The 15,349-nt window shown below is 42.0% G+C and overlaps 1 protein-coding gene across 9 annotated transcripts in view; it reads left to right on the forward strand.

Moving 5' to 3' along the window:
• The first annotated feature begins 236 nt into the window (after positions 1 to 236).
• TIA1 (TIA1 cytotoxic granule associated RNA binding protein) overlaps positions 237 to 15,349 on the forward strand; it is a 24,742-nt gene continuing 9,629 nt past the window's right edge. For 4 of the 9 annotated variants that reach the window (XR_014551821.1, XR_014551822.1, XM_083629564.1 and 1 more), the window contains exons 1-6: positions 277 to 627; positions 8,639 to 8,735; positions 9,157 to 9,255; positions 9,658 to 9,712; positions 9,886 to 9,918; positions 11,136 to 11,223. Coding sequence is in view for 4 of the 9 variants with exons in the window: in XM_083629564.1 (XP_083485690.1) it covers positions 602 to 627; positions 8,639 to 8,735; positions 9,157 to 9,255; positions 9,658 to 9,712; positions 9,886 to 9,918; positions 11,136 to 11,223 (398 nt within the window). In the remaining 5 variants the exon portion in view is untranslated. Of the gene's footprint in view, positions 628 to 8,638; positions 8,736 to 9,156; positions 9,256 to 9,657; positions 9,713 to 9,885; positions 9,919 to 11,135; positions 13,250 to 13,583 lie in introns of those variants that run through there. The other 5 variants (XR_014551820.1, XM_083629568.1, XM_083629566.1 and 2 more) reach the window with 5 other exon arrangements.

Below are 15,349 nucleotides of genomic sequence, written 5' to 3' on the forward strand. Positions count from 1 at the left end.
AGCATTTTGTGTAAAAAACACACAAAAACAAACCACCACCACAACTAATCAAAGCAATATTATTATTCAGTATTCCCCTAGTTTGGCGGGGCGGGCGGAGCTGCATTTCTTTTTATTTGTACAGGAGACGTGAAGCCGGATTTGCGCGCGCGGGGCTGAGGGTTAAGCTTTCCTAAGATTTAAACCGCACCTAAGACGCACGGACTGGCTTAAAAATCTCGCGAGAGTACGCAAGAGAAAGGAGACGAAGCCGCGAAGAGGCCGGCGGAGGATTACGTCGGGCGCGGGAGAGCGGCCGCGGTTGGCGAGGAGGCGCCAGCGCGCGTGCGCGCTTGTCGGCGGCGTCGCGGTTGCCTTCTTGCGGCGCATGCGCCGACGGTCCTTTCCGTCGGCCGGCCCGGGCCCTCTCTTTGCCCACCAGCGCCATCTTGAGAGGCCAGCGGCGGGTTTGTTGTCCGCCGCGCCGTCGTCGGGGCTCCCCGGAGGCCTCCCGCCCCGCACCCCCGCCGCACCCGCGCGCGGATTTGGCCTGCGGCGAGCCGGGCGCGGCTGTGACCGGGCCTGGCTGGAGGGCTGAGGAGGGAGAGGAACCGCCGCCGCCATGGAGGACGAAATGCCCAAGACGCTGTGAGTTGGGCCGGCAGGGAGGCTGTGAGGAGGCCTATTGTGAGGGGGAGGGGTCGAGCCACGTTGCGCCCCCTCCCGCTTGCTATCCCCTCCCCCGCTGCCTCTCTTTCTCCCTTTGTGCGGGCGAATAAAACCCTTCGGCTCCCCATAAAAACCGGGGCGGGGGGAGGCGAAGGGGGAAGCATTCGCCCCTCCTGGATTATTATTTTTTGGGGGGTGGCCTTGGCCTTTTCTCCTCTCAGGCAGCGGGGCGAGCTTCTGTGTTGAAAATCGCTAGTACCACAAATCCTGTTAGATGGATCTTATGGGGCGAACGCAGTGGGACTCTGGTGCACAGTTCTGCTCGCCTCAACTCGAGAAAGGATGGAAAAGGGCAACCGAAATGATCAAGAGGGTGGAGCGACCCCCCCCCCAAGAAAGGTTGCAGCGTTTGAGCCTTTTTAGCTTTGTGGCGGAAAGGAGAAGGAAAGAAGCGACAAGTTCATGAAGCCACGCATGGCGTGGAGAAAGCGGACCGAGGGAAGTTTTCCCCCTCTCTCAACACGGAGAGCTCGTGTACAGCCAGTGAAGCCTAATGTTGGCACTACGGAACTCGTTCCCGCAGGAGGCACTGAGGGCCACCAACCTAAATGGCTTTAAAAGAGTGGGACAAATTCTGGCAGGAGCTGGCAATAGATGGCTATTAACCAGCCCATGCTCTGCCTCCCAGTTGGAGGCAGCAGTGCTTCTGAATACCCATTGCTGGAAACCACAGGAAGGGAGAGTTGCTCTTTTGCTTGAATCCTGCTTGTGGGTTTCCCAAAAGAGGCATCCGGTTAGCAACTGTGAGAACAAGCTGCTGGACTGGATGGGCCCACTTTGGCCTGCTCTTTTATGTTAATGACTGTTAATATATATACAGTATTTTATTCTGCTGTTCTTGAAAGGAGCTCAGGGCAGCAGATAGGGTTCTCCCACCCCCACACAGCACACTCATTTTGTCCACAACAACCCTGTAAGGTTGGCTGGGCTCAGAGAGAGAGCCTGGGGTGCATGTAGTGTGACTGGCTGAAGATCGCTCAGTGAAGCTTGATGGAGTGTGTGGATTTAAACCTACATCTCCCGGTTCTAGGATAGAATCTAGTCTCCATTTCAGATTTGAAAAAACAATTCCTTGTGAAAAACAGAACAGCTGATAGCAGTGCAATGAGTGTGTGCATAGCTAGAATCCTTGCACTGGTTATTATCTCTGTAGCACCGCATGCTCCATAGGCAAGTCTCTGGTCCCCAGGGAACTTAAAGAAGTGACTAGAATGTCTTATAGGCCTGCCTGAGGGTTTGCAGAGAACGTATTGTTGCATATTACTCCAATCTCGTGAGTGGTGTGAGATTCTAGGGGTTCCAGACGCTTATTCAGAGTTCGTGTTTCCTTTTGGAGTGAGGAACAGCAGAGACAGTGGCATCTTTATGCTTTATTTACGCAAATATACAACCTGAGCCTATGATGGAGGGGTTCATAGCATTAACATCCCAAGAGAGTCCTGCTTCTCCCATAGCCACAGCCTGTGGGTAGAAATTAAACATGGCTCTCTCTCAGCAGAAATCAGGCCTGGCTCTCTCTGCCTTTCCAGTTTACAGCTTTTGCATCCAGTTTCTAAGCTCACATAACTCCACTCTCAACTCTGGCCTTTTGTCTTTCTAAGAAAGAGACAGTTGAGGGAGGTAGCGCCCCCCCATTTCCCCTCTGGCACAGAGCCACTCCCTTTGTTCCCTTAAGGACCCATCTTTAGTGGTGCGTGCAACTTACCCACCTCCCAAAACCTCATAACACCATGGACAGCTTCATTTCTGTGCTGAATACATTGGAGGAGGTTTTCCTTCTGATAGCCTGCTTGGTTTCTATAGTGGACACAGAGGTGGAGCATCTGAAACCCTAGAAAGCAACTGCCAGTCAGTATTGGCCAAGTATCTTCAAACTTTTAAGACCCAGGACCCACTTTTATCTCAAACATGCCTTTGGGGACCAATTTCTTAATCTTTTACAATATATTTGCAGGGTGGCAGTGCTACTGTTGTGACCCATCTTCAATTAGGCCACAAACCACTAGGGTCCTGACACACCATTTGAAGACCTGTGGTGTAGACAGTACTGAGCGAAGTGAACCAGTGGTCTGACTATATAAGGCGCTAGCCTGTGTTCCCATGACAGAGCTCTCCATCCTCCCTTGCTAGCCCACTCCTTATTTGCATGGAATTCCATTCACCTACTTGCACTTTTTGATCTCCTGTGGCTACAGCACTAGTAAACAGACTATATTTTCTGATAGAGAGCCAGTGGATGAAGGGGGTGGAAGGCAGGAGTAAACGGAGGAAGAATGTCAGATTGAATCTGTTGCCCATAGTTAGGTTTGGGTACAGTAATTGATTTTTTACTTGCAGTTTAAAAACAAAATATGCAGCAGCATTCAAAAGTGATACAGTGTTATCCACTTGTAGCTCTGAGTGGCAGAGGCCTCATTTTACTGCATAAGTAGAGCAGACCATCATCTTTCATCTCCCTCTCTCCAACAGCATGCAACCACCAATGGAAGGTGTTTCTTTAGTCCAAAATGTAGCTGATCAATTATTAACTGGGGCTTCCCCAATGGAATGGCAGGGAAGTGTCCCCTACTGCTTGTTTATTAATGTAATGATATTTTCTGGGTGCCCCCACCTTTTGAGGGTGAGGCAGGTCATGGCCATAGAGGGGGCGCATTTCAGTTCTGCACCATTATTGGTACACTGTTCCCGGAGTGTCAGGACCTTTTATATTTTTATTTGGTGTTATGAAATACCATATGAATTTTGCTAATTCTGTTAATCAACTATTTTATTACGCTGTCTGCTGTTTGTTTTGGTAGCTTATTCTGTTATTATAATTTGTCAGCCACTCTGGCAATAAATACTGAAGGGACATATTTATATTTTCTAAATAACATGAATAATCCTTAGAGACTAACTCTGTAAAGGAGATCTGTATTACCTTCATGCTGCGGATAAGGGTTGTGGCTGAACTACTAGTGGCTTGTTTATTGTCTTTTAACCTCTGTACTATATCAGCCCTCTTCTCCACCATCACCATTTTCTGTTTTGCAGCTCTATTGCCTTCCTCAGCCCTTTGGACCGTTTGCTTGCTTGCACAGTTTCTGGACCGCTTAATATATTAAAAATATATTTAAGCATTGTACAGAAAACTGAAGTGACAACTTTATAATATTACAAAAATAGTTACGTATAAAAATGTCACATTAATACAAAGTTCCTAATATATATCAATATCATTTCATTTTCCTTCTGACACCCTCCCTAACAGCCTCTTGAGTTCTCACCCAGGGTCCAAAACAAACTCTTAGTTCACCCACAAAAATCTCACAACCAGAAGAGTTCTTGGAAACAGTGGACATTGCCTTAGTCAGTCACTCTAGAAGACTTTCTTTTTATAGGCAGGCCCAAGGTGGATGGTGCTTCTTCAGGCTACCAACATGGGAAAAAGAAAGTTCACCCTCTTTGAATTGTGGTTTTACATACCAGGACATAAACATTTGTTCCTTAGCAGATCTTAAAATTAGGTAAATACAACCTCAGATGAACAAAACATGACATATTAAACCATGTAATGATTTATTTAACAAAAATAAAGCCTAAATGGAGAAGCCATGTGTGAATACCCTATGATTGTAGAACCACCTTTAGCAGCAATAACTTTAAGTACGGTAATTGTTTTCTGTATGACTTCATCAGTCACTCATCATTGTGGAGGAATTTTGGCCCACTCTTCTTTATAACGTTGCTTCAGATCATTGAGGTTTGCTGGCATTTGTCAATGCACAGCTCTCTTAAGGTCCCGCCACAGCATTTCAATTGGGTTGAGGTTTGGACTTTGACTGGGCCATTGCAACACCTTGATTATTTTCTTTTTCAGCCATTCTATTGTAGAGTTGCACGACTCAGTTTCGGCCAAGCTTCAGCTGTTGGGCAGATGGCCTCATATTTGACTCTCAAATACTTTGGTATACAGTATTCATGGTCAACTCAGTGACTGCTAGGCTCCCAGTTCCTGTGGCTGTAGAGCCTAACTCTTGAGTTTCTTGCAATTTCTCTGAGCATTGCACGGTCTGACCTTGGGGTGAATTTGCTGGGGCATCTATTTTCCATTTTTGAATAATCTTTCTCATTGTAGAATGATGGACTTTACATTGGTGGGAGATGGCCTTATAGCCCTTCCCAGTTCCATGGGCAGAAATAATTGCTTCTCCAAGAGCACTGCTGATGTCTTTCCTCCTTGGCATTGTGTGAAAACACACCTGGGTGCTCCAGACCAGCAAACTGCTGAAACTTTGACTTTTATAGAGGCGGCCACACTTACTGATGATCAGTTAAGCAAGTGCATTTGATTAGCAGCACCTTCTGCTACTTAGCTTCTTTATTCCTATGGAAGCAGTAAGGGTGTACTTAGTTTTTCACACATGGCTTCTCCATTTTGGTTTTATTTTTGTTAAGTAAATCATGATACTGTGTAATGGCATGTGTTGTTCATCTGAGGTTCTTTTACCTAATTTTAAGACCTGTCAGGCCGCAGATGATTGTTATTATGTCCTAATATGTAAAACTACATAATTCAAAGAGGGTGTACTCCCCCCCCATGACTGTATGTCCCATTTCAATGGTCCTTTGCCTTACTTTTTTACACATTTTATGCACTTTTCTGTTTTTTACCTTTGGGGGGTGTATTGAAAATAGGTTCATAACAATGTCTTTCTTATGACTAGCACATTGTGAGGAAATGCAGGAACCATTGCATTGGACATTTTTGTCTTTTCTTCTTTCCAGTGGCGCCCCTTTCTGCTTCACTCTGTAGCAACAAAAGTTAAATGCCTAGGTCAAATGAAGGCCTCGTAGTTACTAGAGAGACTAAAGCAGTTTGTTTTCACAAGGCGAAAATGAAATGCCTATGTTAGTAGGTATAAATAATTAAATTTTAGGATTGATCATATTGATTCTCTATATAAAAAAGCCTCATTTAACTTAATATATTTGGTGGAAGCATTGATTTGGTTAAGAGAGTAATTGTATGACTGACATGCTTATATCCAGTTTATTTAATATTAACCTAATCATTTTAAAAAGCAAAGCCATCTGTTTTGAACTGGGGGGGGGAATAAACTGCTTTTATTTTTCTTAAACATTCAACACTGAAAAGAAGATTAGGTTATATGACAAGTATTGGCCTTCAAATAGTTGATTAATTGTGAATCCCACTTCAGGGAAAGTACAAATTAAGGCATTTGAGAGAAGAGTATGAAAGTTCAAGTGTGTTGTGATCAGGATGCCAAGTGGGGGCTACAGTGTCTAGCTCATGAGCCAGTCCAGACTATGAGCCTGATGTTGGAGATCAGGGGAGCACTGAGCCTGGCAGGTAGGAGCCAACTGACCCAGCTCCCACAGCACCAGCTTCCATAGAGGACTTTCACAGGAATCTCCCCCTGGGCCTGAGGACCTAAGCTACTTGATGCAGTAGGTGGGAGACAGGAGCACGGGAGAATTGCCAGAGGGTTGGCCCTTAAGGAGACACTGGGTTGCCAGGAGGAGAGGCAGGTTTGAAAGCAGTGGCTCAAAGTTCCCCAGAAGGTTTGCAGCTCTTTTTGAAGCAAAATGTTCACTTGGAGCTCTCCATGGTGCTGGGACTTGCCTTGCTGCTCTATTAGTGCCAGTAGGAGGCAGGTTTGAAAGCCTATTTGTGGCATTGGGGATTGTTCTGTGGGTTGGGTTCCAGCTGCAGAAGAAAGAGTTAACCATCCTATCCACACTGCAATTAGGCTTGAAAGCAACCTTCTGTTGGTACCATTGGAAGGTTGTTTTCAAGCCTAATTGCAATGCAGGTGGATCATCTTTGTGTAACTGGTAAGAAAAGGGTTAACCCTCCCTAGCCAAAATCCCCATAAATATTATATCCCCTTGGACAGTTGTTTGGGGATTAAGACCGTGTGCTGGTGGGTTTACTTGGAGTGTGTGCATGTGAGAGGGTGCAATGGCCTGCTCATTATTGTTTTGGTCTCGCCCACCATCAGCTTGCAGACCCAGGGAGGGTTGGCAAAGATGGAATGCAACTTTTGGTTTTCCACCCTTGATTTTTAAAACATTTTAATGCAGTTTTTCAATTCAAAATTATCAAAATGGTGAACAAAATAATATACACCAGCTTAAGTGTGTATCGGATAATAAAGCAGTGTAGGCTAATAATTCAACTCGCAAAGGCAGAATGAAAAAGAGAAAGCTTTAACTTGCCTTTTGATAAAGAAGTAAAAATGGAAATCATACCACGTTCCTGAGGATGTTTCAGCTCTGACCTCCTTAAACTACCGGTAACCCCCCCATATAGTGGAATGTTTTAGCAGCGCCTCACTGGTAGTTCTTAATTCAGGTTAGGCACATAACAGACAAGGTGGCCTCTGAGATAATCAGGACTCATACTATCTTGGTCATTAAAGCTTAAAATCAATACTGTGATTTTGGTTCTGTAGCCACTGCTACTGTTTTAAAATAGGCTTTAGATATGAGATATGAAAATTGTCTTGATCCCATTGACCATTGAGACAGTGCATTTTGTACCACATGAAAATTCTGAACCATCTTCAAAGGCAATTACGTGTTGAATACATATACAGTGGTACCTTGAGTTACATACGCTTCAGGTTACAGACTCCACTAACCCAGAAATGGTACCTTGGGTTAAGAACTTTGCTTCAGGATGAGAACAGAAATCCTGCGCGGCAGCAGCAGGAGGCCCCATTAGCTAAAGTGGTGCTTCAGGTTAAGAACAGTTTCAGGTTAAGAACGGACCTCCAGAATGAATTAAGTACGTAACCAGAGGTACCCCTGTACAGGCAAGGGTCGATTTATGTGCATTTGATTGACCCGCAATTGCACACGTGTGCCTGGGGTCAAACCCAGAAGTGACCCTAAAATGTCACTAAAAGGGCAGCATGGAGTAGGGGCAGAATGCTTTACGCAGGCCCCGCCAACGTGTGGGGGTCCAGAACGTAACCCCCATGCAGAACGAGGATTGCCTGTTGTCTAGAGGCAACCTAAGCATAAACAGTGGTGGATGGATCTGGCCCACCCACCCCAGGTCACTTTTGACATGTTGATGGGGTTGACAGCTGTCAGTCATCTGACATCACATGATTCATACTTCAAAAGAAGAATCAAGTGCACATTATTAAGTGCGCTGTCTATTTTTCTCTTCTTCCTTGGTAAGCCCGGATTGAATTGATGCGTGCTGAAAATGGGGTTGCATTTGGTGCTGAATTTTAAATTTGGTCACTTGATGCTGATAGCGGTTAGGTAAACCTGGAGTCTTAGGAAGGATTTTGTGGAGGGATATAAATGGAGAAAGGGATACAAATACCTTACTTTTCTTATAAATGCACTGTACTACTGCTCTGCAAACTTTTTTATAGCATTTGTAATTTGTGCAGCAAATATCTTGAGTAATACTGTATTGTGGTTTCACCTGTTCTCAGCCTTTAGGTTTAGTAACAGTGAAAAAATCCTCCCTTGTTCTGCACACATTTTCAAGCCTGCTTCTCCCTCTTTTGTTAACTTCTGAGCTTCCTGTTTTTGTGATTGAGTGCTGATTTTTGTTTTAGCTTTGAAAGGTACAGTTACTTTTCTTTTATTAAGGAAGTCTGACTATGTTGGTTAGTTTACTTACTGCATTTCTGCCAAGGAATCCAAAGTGGTTTGAAATACAAAAACAAATAAAACACAGTGTGACAGAGTCCTTCAGGCTATGTGTTGCTCACACAGGTCTTTCTTAGGTAGCTCCAGGGAAGATGGGTGAGGACTAACCCAACAATTCTCCTTGATAGTTCTGTCAGGAGCTAGTGGTATGGCCTAGACTTCCTCACTTCTCCCTTCCCTCGGGGCAAACAGGTCTTCATTGTTTGAGACTCAGACCTCCATGGATCTAAAATTTGGATAATTTTTGCAGGTATGTGGGGAATTTGTCAAGAGATGTTACCGAAGCCCTAATTCTCCAGCTCTTCAGCCAGATTGGACCATGCAAAAATTGCAAAATGATCATGGATGTAAGTTAATGCAGTGGTTATGTTCTGCACAAAAAAAACCCTTTTCATATAAAAATTGTGGTTTTGAGGGTAAATAACAAGTAAAAGAACTAAGGTAAATAACAAGTAAAAGAACTAAGAAAAAAGTAGTAAGCTAAAAGTAGTTTTCAAATTACTCTGTTTCCACTAAAAATAATCAGTGTATAATTTACAAGGTCTAAAGATTCAATCCACTTTTTTAACACTTTAGGCATAAAATCTTACTTATTGCTGTGGAACTCTCTTTTCCTGCTAATCCTAAACACAAAATAATAGTAATAGTACCTAGGATTGCGGACTTAAATGATGCTGCTTGCTTGGGAGATATCATAAAACAAAATCAACACAGACATTGAGATGGCTCAGCAATGGTTTCTGATAGCTTTCCTTCTGTGTTACACAGACAGCTGGAAATGATCCATACTGTTTTGTGGAGTTCTATGAGCATCGACATGCAGCTGCAGCTTTAGCGGCTATGAATGGACGGAAGATAATGGGTAAGGTAAGCTCTCAGGTCTAAAGGGTGAGTTGGAGCAGAAGTGTGGCTTTAGGTTGTGGATGAAACCGCTTTTGTAAAAAGAAGAAGATCTAAAGGTAAACTTTTATCCTGTTGTATATAGTAGAACTTTAAATTTTTAAAAAAACACCATATAAATAAATACAAGTACAGTGGAAAGTTATCATGAAATTCTTTGCATTTTGCAAATAAAATAGCTCGGCAAAGTAATAAGGGTTATTTAATACCTAATATCACTCAACTTCATTAGGGTGGGCACATATTTTGCATTAAATATGGCAAAATAATATAAAACATAAATCACATTTGTCAAACACACTACATTTTGAGGGTTTGTGGGTTAAACATAACTTCCTTGAATATAATTTTAGCAAATATTATTTGTAGGAGGTCAAAGTGAACTGGGCAACAACCCCCAGCAGCCAGAAGAAAGATACCAGCAGTAAGTTCCTTACAATTCTTAGTAATTACTCTTTATTTGCACAAAAGTGTTTTAAATGTTAAGCAATAAGCATCATACAAATATTTGCCCTATTGTTTTGATCATTATCCTAAGATATTATTTAATGTGTTTGTGTTAATAAACTTAAGAACAAATCTAATCTTTGTCATCAGGTAGTACCGTTGTCAACACACTGCGTTCACAAGGTAATTGTATCTTCTTAAACATAAAATGAAATCTCTCAGGGGTATTCACTAACCGCCTGAAGCTATTTGGGGGGGTTGTTCTGTTGTCACAAGATTTCTCCCTCCTCTCTCAATGGATCAGGATGTGGACTGTTGCTGACTCTTAAGCCCTTTGACCCCATTAAGCTGCTATTGCTGTAAGAATTCTTTCCCTCTCTGTGAGGGTGAGATAACCAGCTTCCTTCAAGGCTGCTGGCTGTGCTGGGCCATAAGCCCCCCTTGTGGTATATCAAAATTGCTATTCCAATTGGATCATTTTCCCTTCTGCTCCTATGCAACCCAGTGTGTTGCTTCTCTACTTGTCTGGCCTTAGAACTTTAAAACTTTGGGGAAGGATTAAAGTAGACTTTCCAAGGTGGAGATGTAAAGTGTCATGTGTGCATTGAAATCAGTTAGAGGTGATGATAATTAAAATGGGCTTTATGTGAGTATGAAGAAAGTCCTTAGATATGAGATCTTTGTATCAACCAGTTCTTATGTAAATGGCTCTAACAAACTGTGAAGGGATTACTGTTTCCGTTCTGTTGCCTTCAGTCTTAGTTCACTTGCTCATGGATTTCACATACTTTGAATTCACATGGATTCACATGGTGTAAAGGCTGGGCAACCAAAACTGTTGGCTTTTCAGAAAACTGTCAAATACTTTAACATCAAACTGTTGCAATGCAAGGTATCTTTTTGACTGTTCTTCACCAAATATGACTAAGATTGAGTTGCTTGTAATTTATATTGTCCATACTGGTTTGTGTAAATCCTACTCTGTTCTGCTCACAGAACCAGTAGACATATTTAGCTCATTGTTGTTAAACTTGTGTATAATTAAGGCTAAACTCTAGCATAATTAAATAAGGCTGTAATATAACTTTTTGGCTTTGGACTAAATGGACTTAGCTCTCATGGAAGTATAGCTTCTGTTATGAATAACTACAGATATAATTTAATGAAAAATTCTAGTTATATGTAATTTTCTATAATTGTGTACTATCATGTCTGTTCATGGTTATATATTAAACCATAATGTATTTTGTTATCTGTTAGGTAAAAACATTCTAGTTCTCATGTAGTTTCCAGATGTATGGAAATTGATACAATATTATTTTTTTAAAAAAGCAAACCTATCCTGTATTTCCATGAGTTCTCTGCAAACTTGTACATTTCTTTTTCTTTTTCTTGGTAAGACCACTTCCATGTCTTTGTTGGAGACCTCAGCCCAGAAATTACAACTGAAGATATTAAAGCAGCTTTTGCACCATTTGGAAGAATATCGTAAGTAATGCCTTATGAAAGATAATGGGGGCAAGAATTTGATGCTAAAACTAAGGAAAATGTGCTGATTAAGAGTGTCAGTATATTTAAGGATACCTATATTCTCTAAAGAGTTGTATCTTTTTGTAGTTATTCAGAGCTATCAAACAGTTCATCTTGCTTTATTTGAATGTGAATTTCTAGACTTTGGATTTATATTTCTGTATTTTAGACTTGCAACTTAATTCTAAAAACAGTATTGATTCATTTCATTATCCAATTACTAGATAATCTAGAAGGGGTTTTCTAAGGGAAAGCTGATTTCTGGGTGACTTACACCAATGAAAAGGCATTGCATAGTCTTATAAAAGCAGCTTTAATAAATATCAGATTTCATAGAAGTTATGGCCTATAAGATTTTGGCTTTTTGTGAAATGGGTGCTCTATTAAATAAAATAAACTAGAAATCGGCCTCCAGTATAGTTTCTCGGTTTCAGTCATTGTCTTAGTTTGGAAGGCATGTGAAAGTGTGTAACATACCAGGGAACCAGCTGTATTGTTTCCGTGGAGAAACATTTTTTTAGTTTTAGGACTTGGAAGTTTGCTGTTGATAGCAATGACCAATTAGGCTGAGTTGCAAGGTAATATTTGTATATTGTAAGTACTTCATTGGTAGCATTTCCTGATAGATCTGATGTAAATCCTCATCAGTGATTGAATTATAATTGCAGCAACTTGAGAACAAGATTTCTGTATGGAGATCAGTGCAGCATGTTATGAATTACTTGTTTTAGTATGCAGCCAGACCTGCTTAAATGGAAGCAAGATGTAGTGCAGGGATACATAATGTGTCCTCCAGATTTTGTTGGACTACAACTGTCCTATTGGCTATGCTGGCTGCTGGGGCTGGTGGAAGTTGGAGTCCCAATATCTGGAGGGCACCATATTGGCAACCCCTGATGTAGTGTATCTCTTGGACGTTTGTTCTTATCTGTCACTAATTCTTCCAAGTGTTTCTTACTGCTGTGAAGTATATCAACCAACTCTCAGAACTGGTTGGAAGGTAATCTCAAAACTGATAACACAATGAGATTGTAGCCTCATATGTATCAGTTTCCAGAGGGGTAATATTATAAGTCTCTTGAAACAAAAGCAATTCAGAGCCTTGTGGTATCTTAGAAGACTCATGAATGTATTATGGCACAAGTGTGTTTGCACTCAAGCCAACTTTGTGAGATGCATTATTGTACATATGAGTCACATTCTATATGGCTGGTCAAAAAGGTTCCTTATCCTAGCAAAAAAGCGGGGTGGGAGGGGGGTGTAAGAGTAACTTACCCTTCCAAAGCCTGTTGTTAGTACCTGTGTACATGATTTGTCCTTACAACCAAGAGCTAAGAACCAAGCCTGGGCCAAATGGAGGGGGAATGGAGTTTATTTGTTTGAGGTTCCCTGGTTATACCTGTGTTTGAGGTGTTGGGACATGGAGGCAGGAGCCTGAATGTATTCCTGGATTCCCTAAGGTTTGACTTAGCCTAACAGCTGCCGTGGTCACCTGGTCTGTTTCAATGTAATCAACAGCTAGAAGGGCTTGCAACTACTGCTGCTGCAAGACTGGTAGGCCTTGGGGGTTTCCAAACACAGCAGGAACTTCTGGTTGCTGACATGTTTTGAGGAGAAGCATTGCTTCAGGGGAAGATCAGAAAAGCTGGACAATCATATAAAGAAACGTTGGTTAGTGGATATTCTTGCTAGCCTTCTTTGAAGAAGAGTTTTTGCTCAAAACATGTCTCAAACACTAAGGATCAGAAACAAGGAGGGTAAGTAAAGAAGTCCTAATCATACTCAAAAACACTAAAACCTTTAAAGGGTGCTTGAGCATAGTAACTTGGAGTACTTTGGAATCAAGGCAATTGATGATAGCAGCCTTGTTCAAGGAAATAATACAGTTGATATACAAACTGTAAAGTTATCAGTTTCACAGTCCCTTTTATGAAACTCAACATGTGGCTCTCAGTACTAAAAGGTGGCCCACCCATATACAGTGGTGCCCCGCAAGACGAATGCCTCGCAAGACGAAAAACCCGCTAGACGAAAGGGTTTTTCGATGCGCTTCGCAAGACGAATTTCCCTATGGGCTTGCTTCGCAAGACGAAAACGTCTTGCGAGTCTTGCGATTTTTTTCGCTTTCCCCCCCTTTTTCTAAGCCGCTAATAGCCTTTTAGCTGCTAAGCCGCTAAGCCTTTAATAGCCGCTAAACCGCTAATAGCGCTAATCTGCTAAGCCGCTAATAGGGTTGCTTTGCAAGACAAAAAAACCGCTAGACAAAGAGACTCGCGGAACGGATTATTTTCGTCTTGCGAGGCACCACTGTACACTAGTCATCTTATTTAAGGCTACATGAAATAGTTATACTTGCTGCCTCCTAGTAGGGGCTTCAGACCATAGGAGTGAAAAGGTGGGGGCAGCTGGGTAGGAGAATCTGGAATCCCTGCTCCCAAGAAATGCCACTTCATCTGCAGAAAGGCCACATGAGGCCAGCCCACTTCAGTGTAGCATCTGCCCAGAATGTACTTCCATATTTGAGTAAGACCTGAAATTCTCTGGGTTATAGCTGTCTGCTTATACACAAAGTGGTACAAAGTAGTTCGCAGAAGTCTTACCAGTGAAGGCCTAGGGCAGCAAAGGCCGTGATAGCAAAGCAAGTGCTAAATATTTTAGTCCCATGAATTTTAGTTTGGCTTAAGCATCTGTGTGACTTTGAAATCAGAGTGCTTCTGGTATGCTTAATTTGATAAAATTAAAATCCACTTTGCTTGCATTAACAAGATTCCTTCTCAAAGTTAAGAGTTCTGCTAGTATTCTGATGACATTCTACACTACATTTCTGTTGGAATAAGTCCGCAAAACACTAAGACCTTCTGGTTGGCTTCCTGCTTAGTGATGCAGCTGCATTGACTGGTTACTGTTGATCTAAGCCTAATCTGTACGGTGGAACTAATGTGTGCTGATATACTAGGAGCAGGGAAGGCAGAGTTAATACTGGGTTGAAAAAAATGCCCGCAGACTCTTCCCCACCCCTCCCTCAACCCTCCAAAAATAAGTTGGCCATGAGTGAGCCAAGTTTACTGCCTTGAATTAGGCACTAAGCCTAATCAGGGAGAATGGTTTTGTGTTGGCTCACTGTCTCTCATGAGCACTTTCTTACCTCTGAAGCAGCTGCTGGGAAAGGAAGAACTGGGACTTGACATATTTTTATGGATTCACAGTGGTTTGTCACTTAGATCATTACTTTAAGCCTGTGAGCGGTATCCTATCAAGTTAATCTATAGAAAACAAACGTGACACAGATCAAAGTGAAAAACCCCTCATTTTAAAAGTTTTCCAATAGTAAGTGTTCAAAGTTGTTTTTTGAATAGCTGGTTTATAATTCTAAATGTTACAAATGGTCACACTGTTTAAAAGACAAAATATAGGCAAAAGTTTCTTTTCATTTTTAAAGCTGAGAGAAAATAATTGTTTAAGTTCTTGAGTCATTTTCAAGAATGACAGTTGAGGGGTAAGTATAGAGCCACGGGTAGTGCTTTAGATTTTTCTGGACTACAACTCCCATCACCCCTGACCATTGGCCATGCTGATTGGGGCTGATGGGAGTTGGTTATCCTTGGTATAGAGGATTCTCTCTCCCCCCCCCCCCCTTTAAGATGTGCAGAGAGAACCATCCATGTAATGATTAAAGTGGCTGTTCTCAGGCAATTTGTAACATAGCCTTAACTTAGACTAATGAACTCTTTAAAGCATATGTGCATTGTTAAAATTAGGTTATTTTCCATGGAGTGACATTTTTAAATTTTATTTGGGACTTTCAATGATCTCAGCATTATTTAGCTCCCTTCGTTAAATCAAGTTTCTTCATACAGGATGCAATAGTAGCGTGTGTTGAAATTCCCTTGATGACCGTCTGGCATCATACAGCCTCTCGCATTATTGCTGTATAGTGACACTAGTTACACTGCATGACTTTCTTACTATGTTTGTGTGTGTTTGTGTGTAATAAATGCCTGATTCTTGTGGGTTGGGGAGGGCAAAGTAGGCCTGTGTGTTTGAAAATGTTATTGACCATTTAGTCATGTATACAAATTGCCTG

The sequence above is a fragment of the Podarcis filfolensis genome (assembly GCF_964270895.1).
Source record: "Podarcis filfolensis genome assembly, chromosome: 8".
Taxonomy (NCBI): Eukaryota; Metazoa; Chordata; class Lepidosauria; order Squamata; family Lacertidae; genus Podarcis; species Podarcis filfolensis.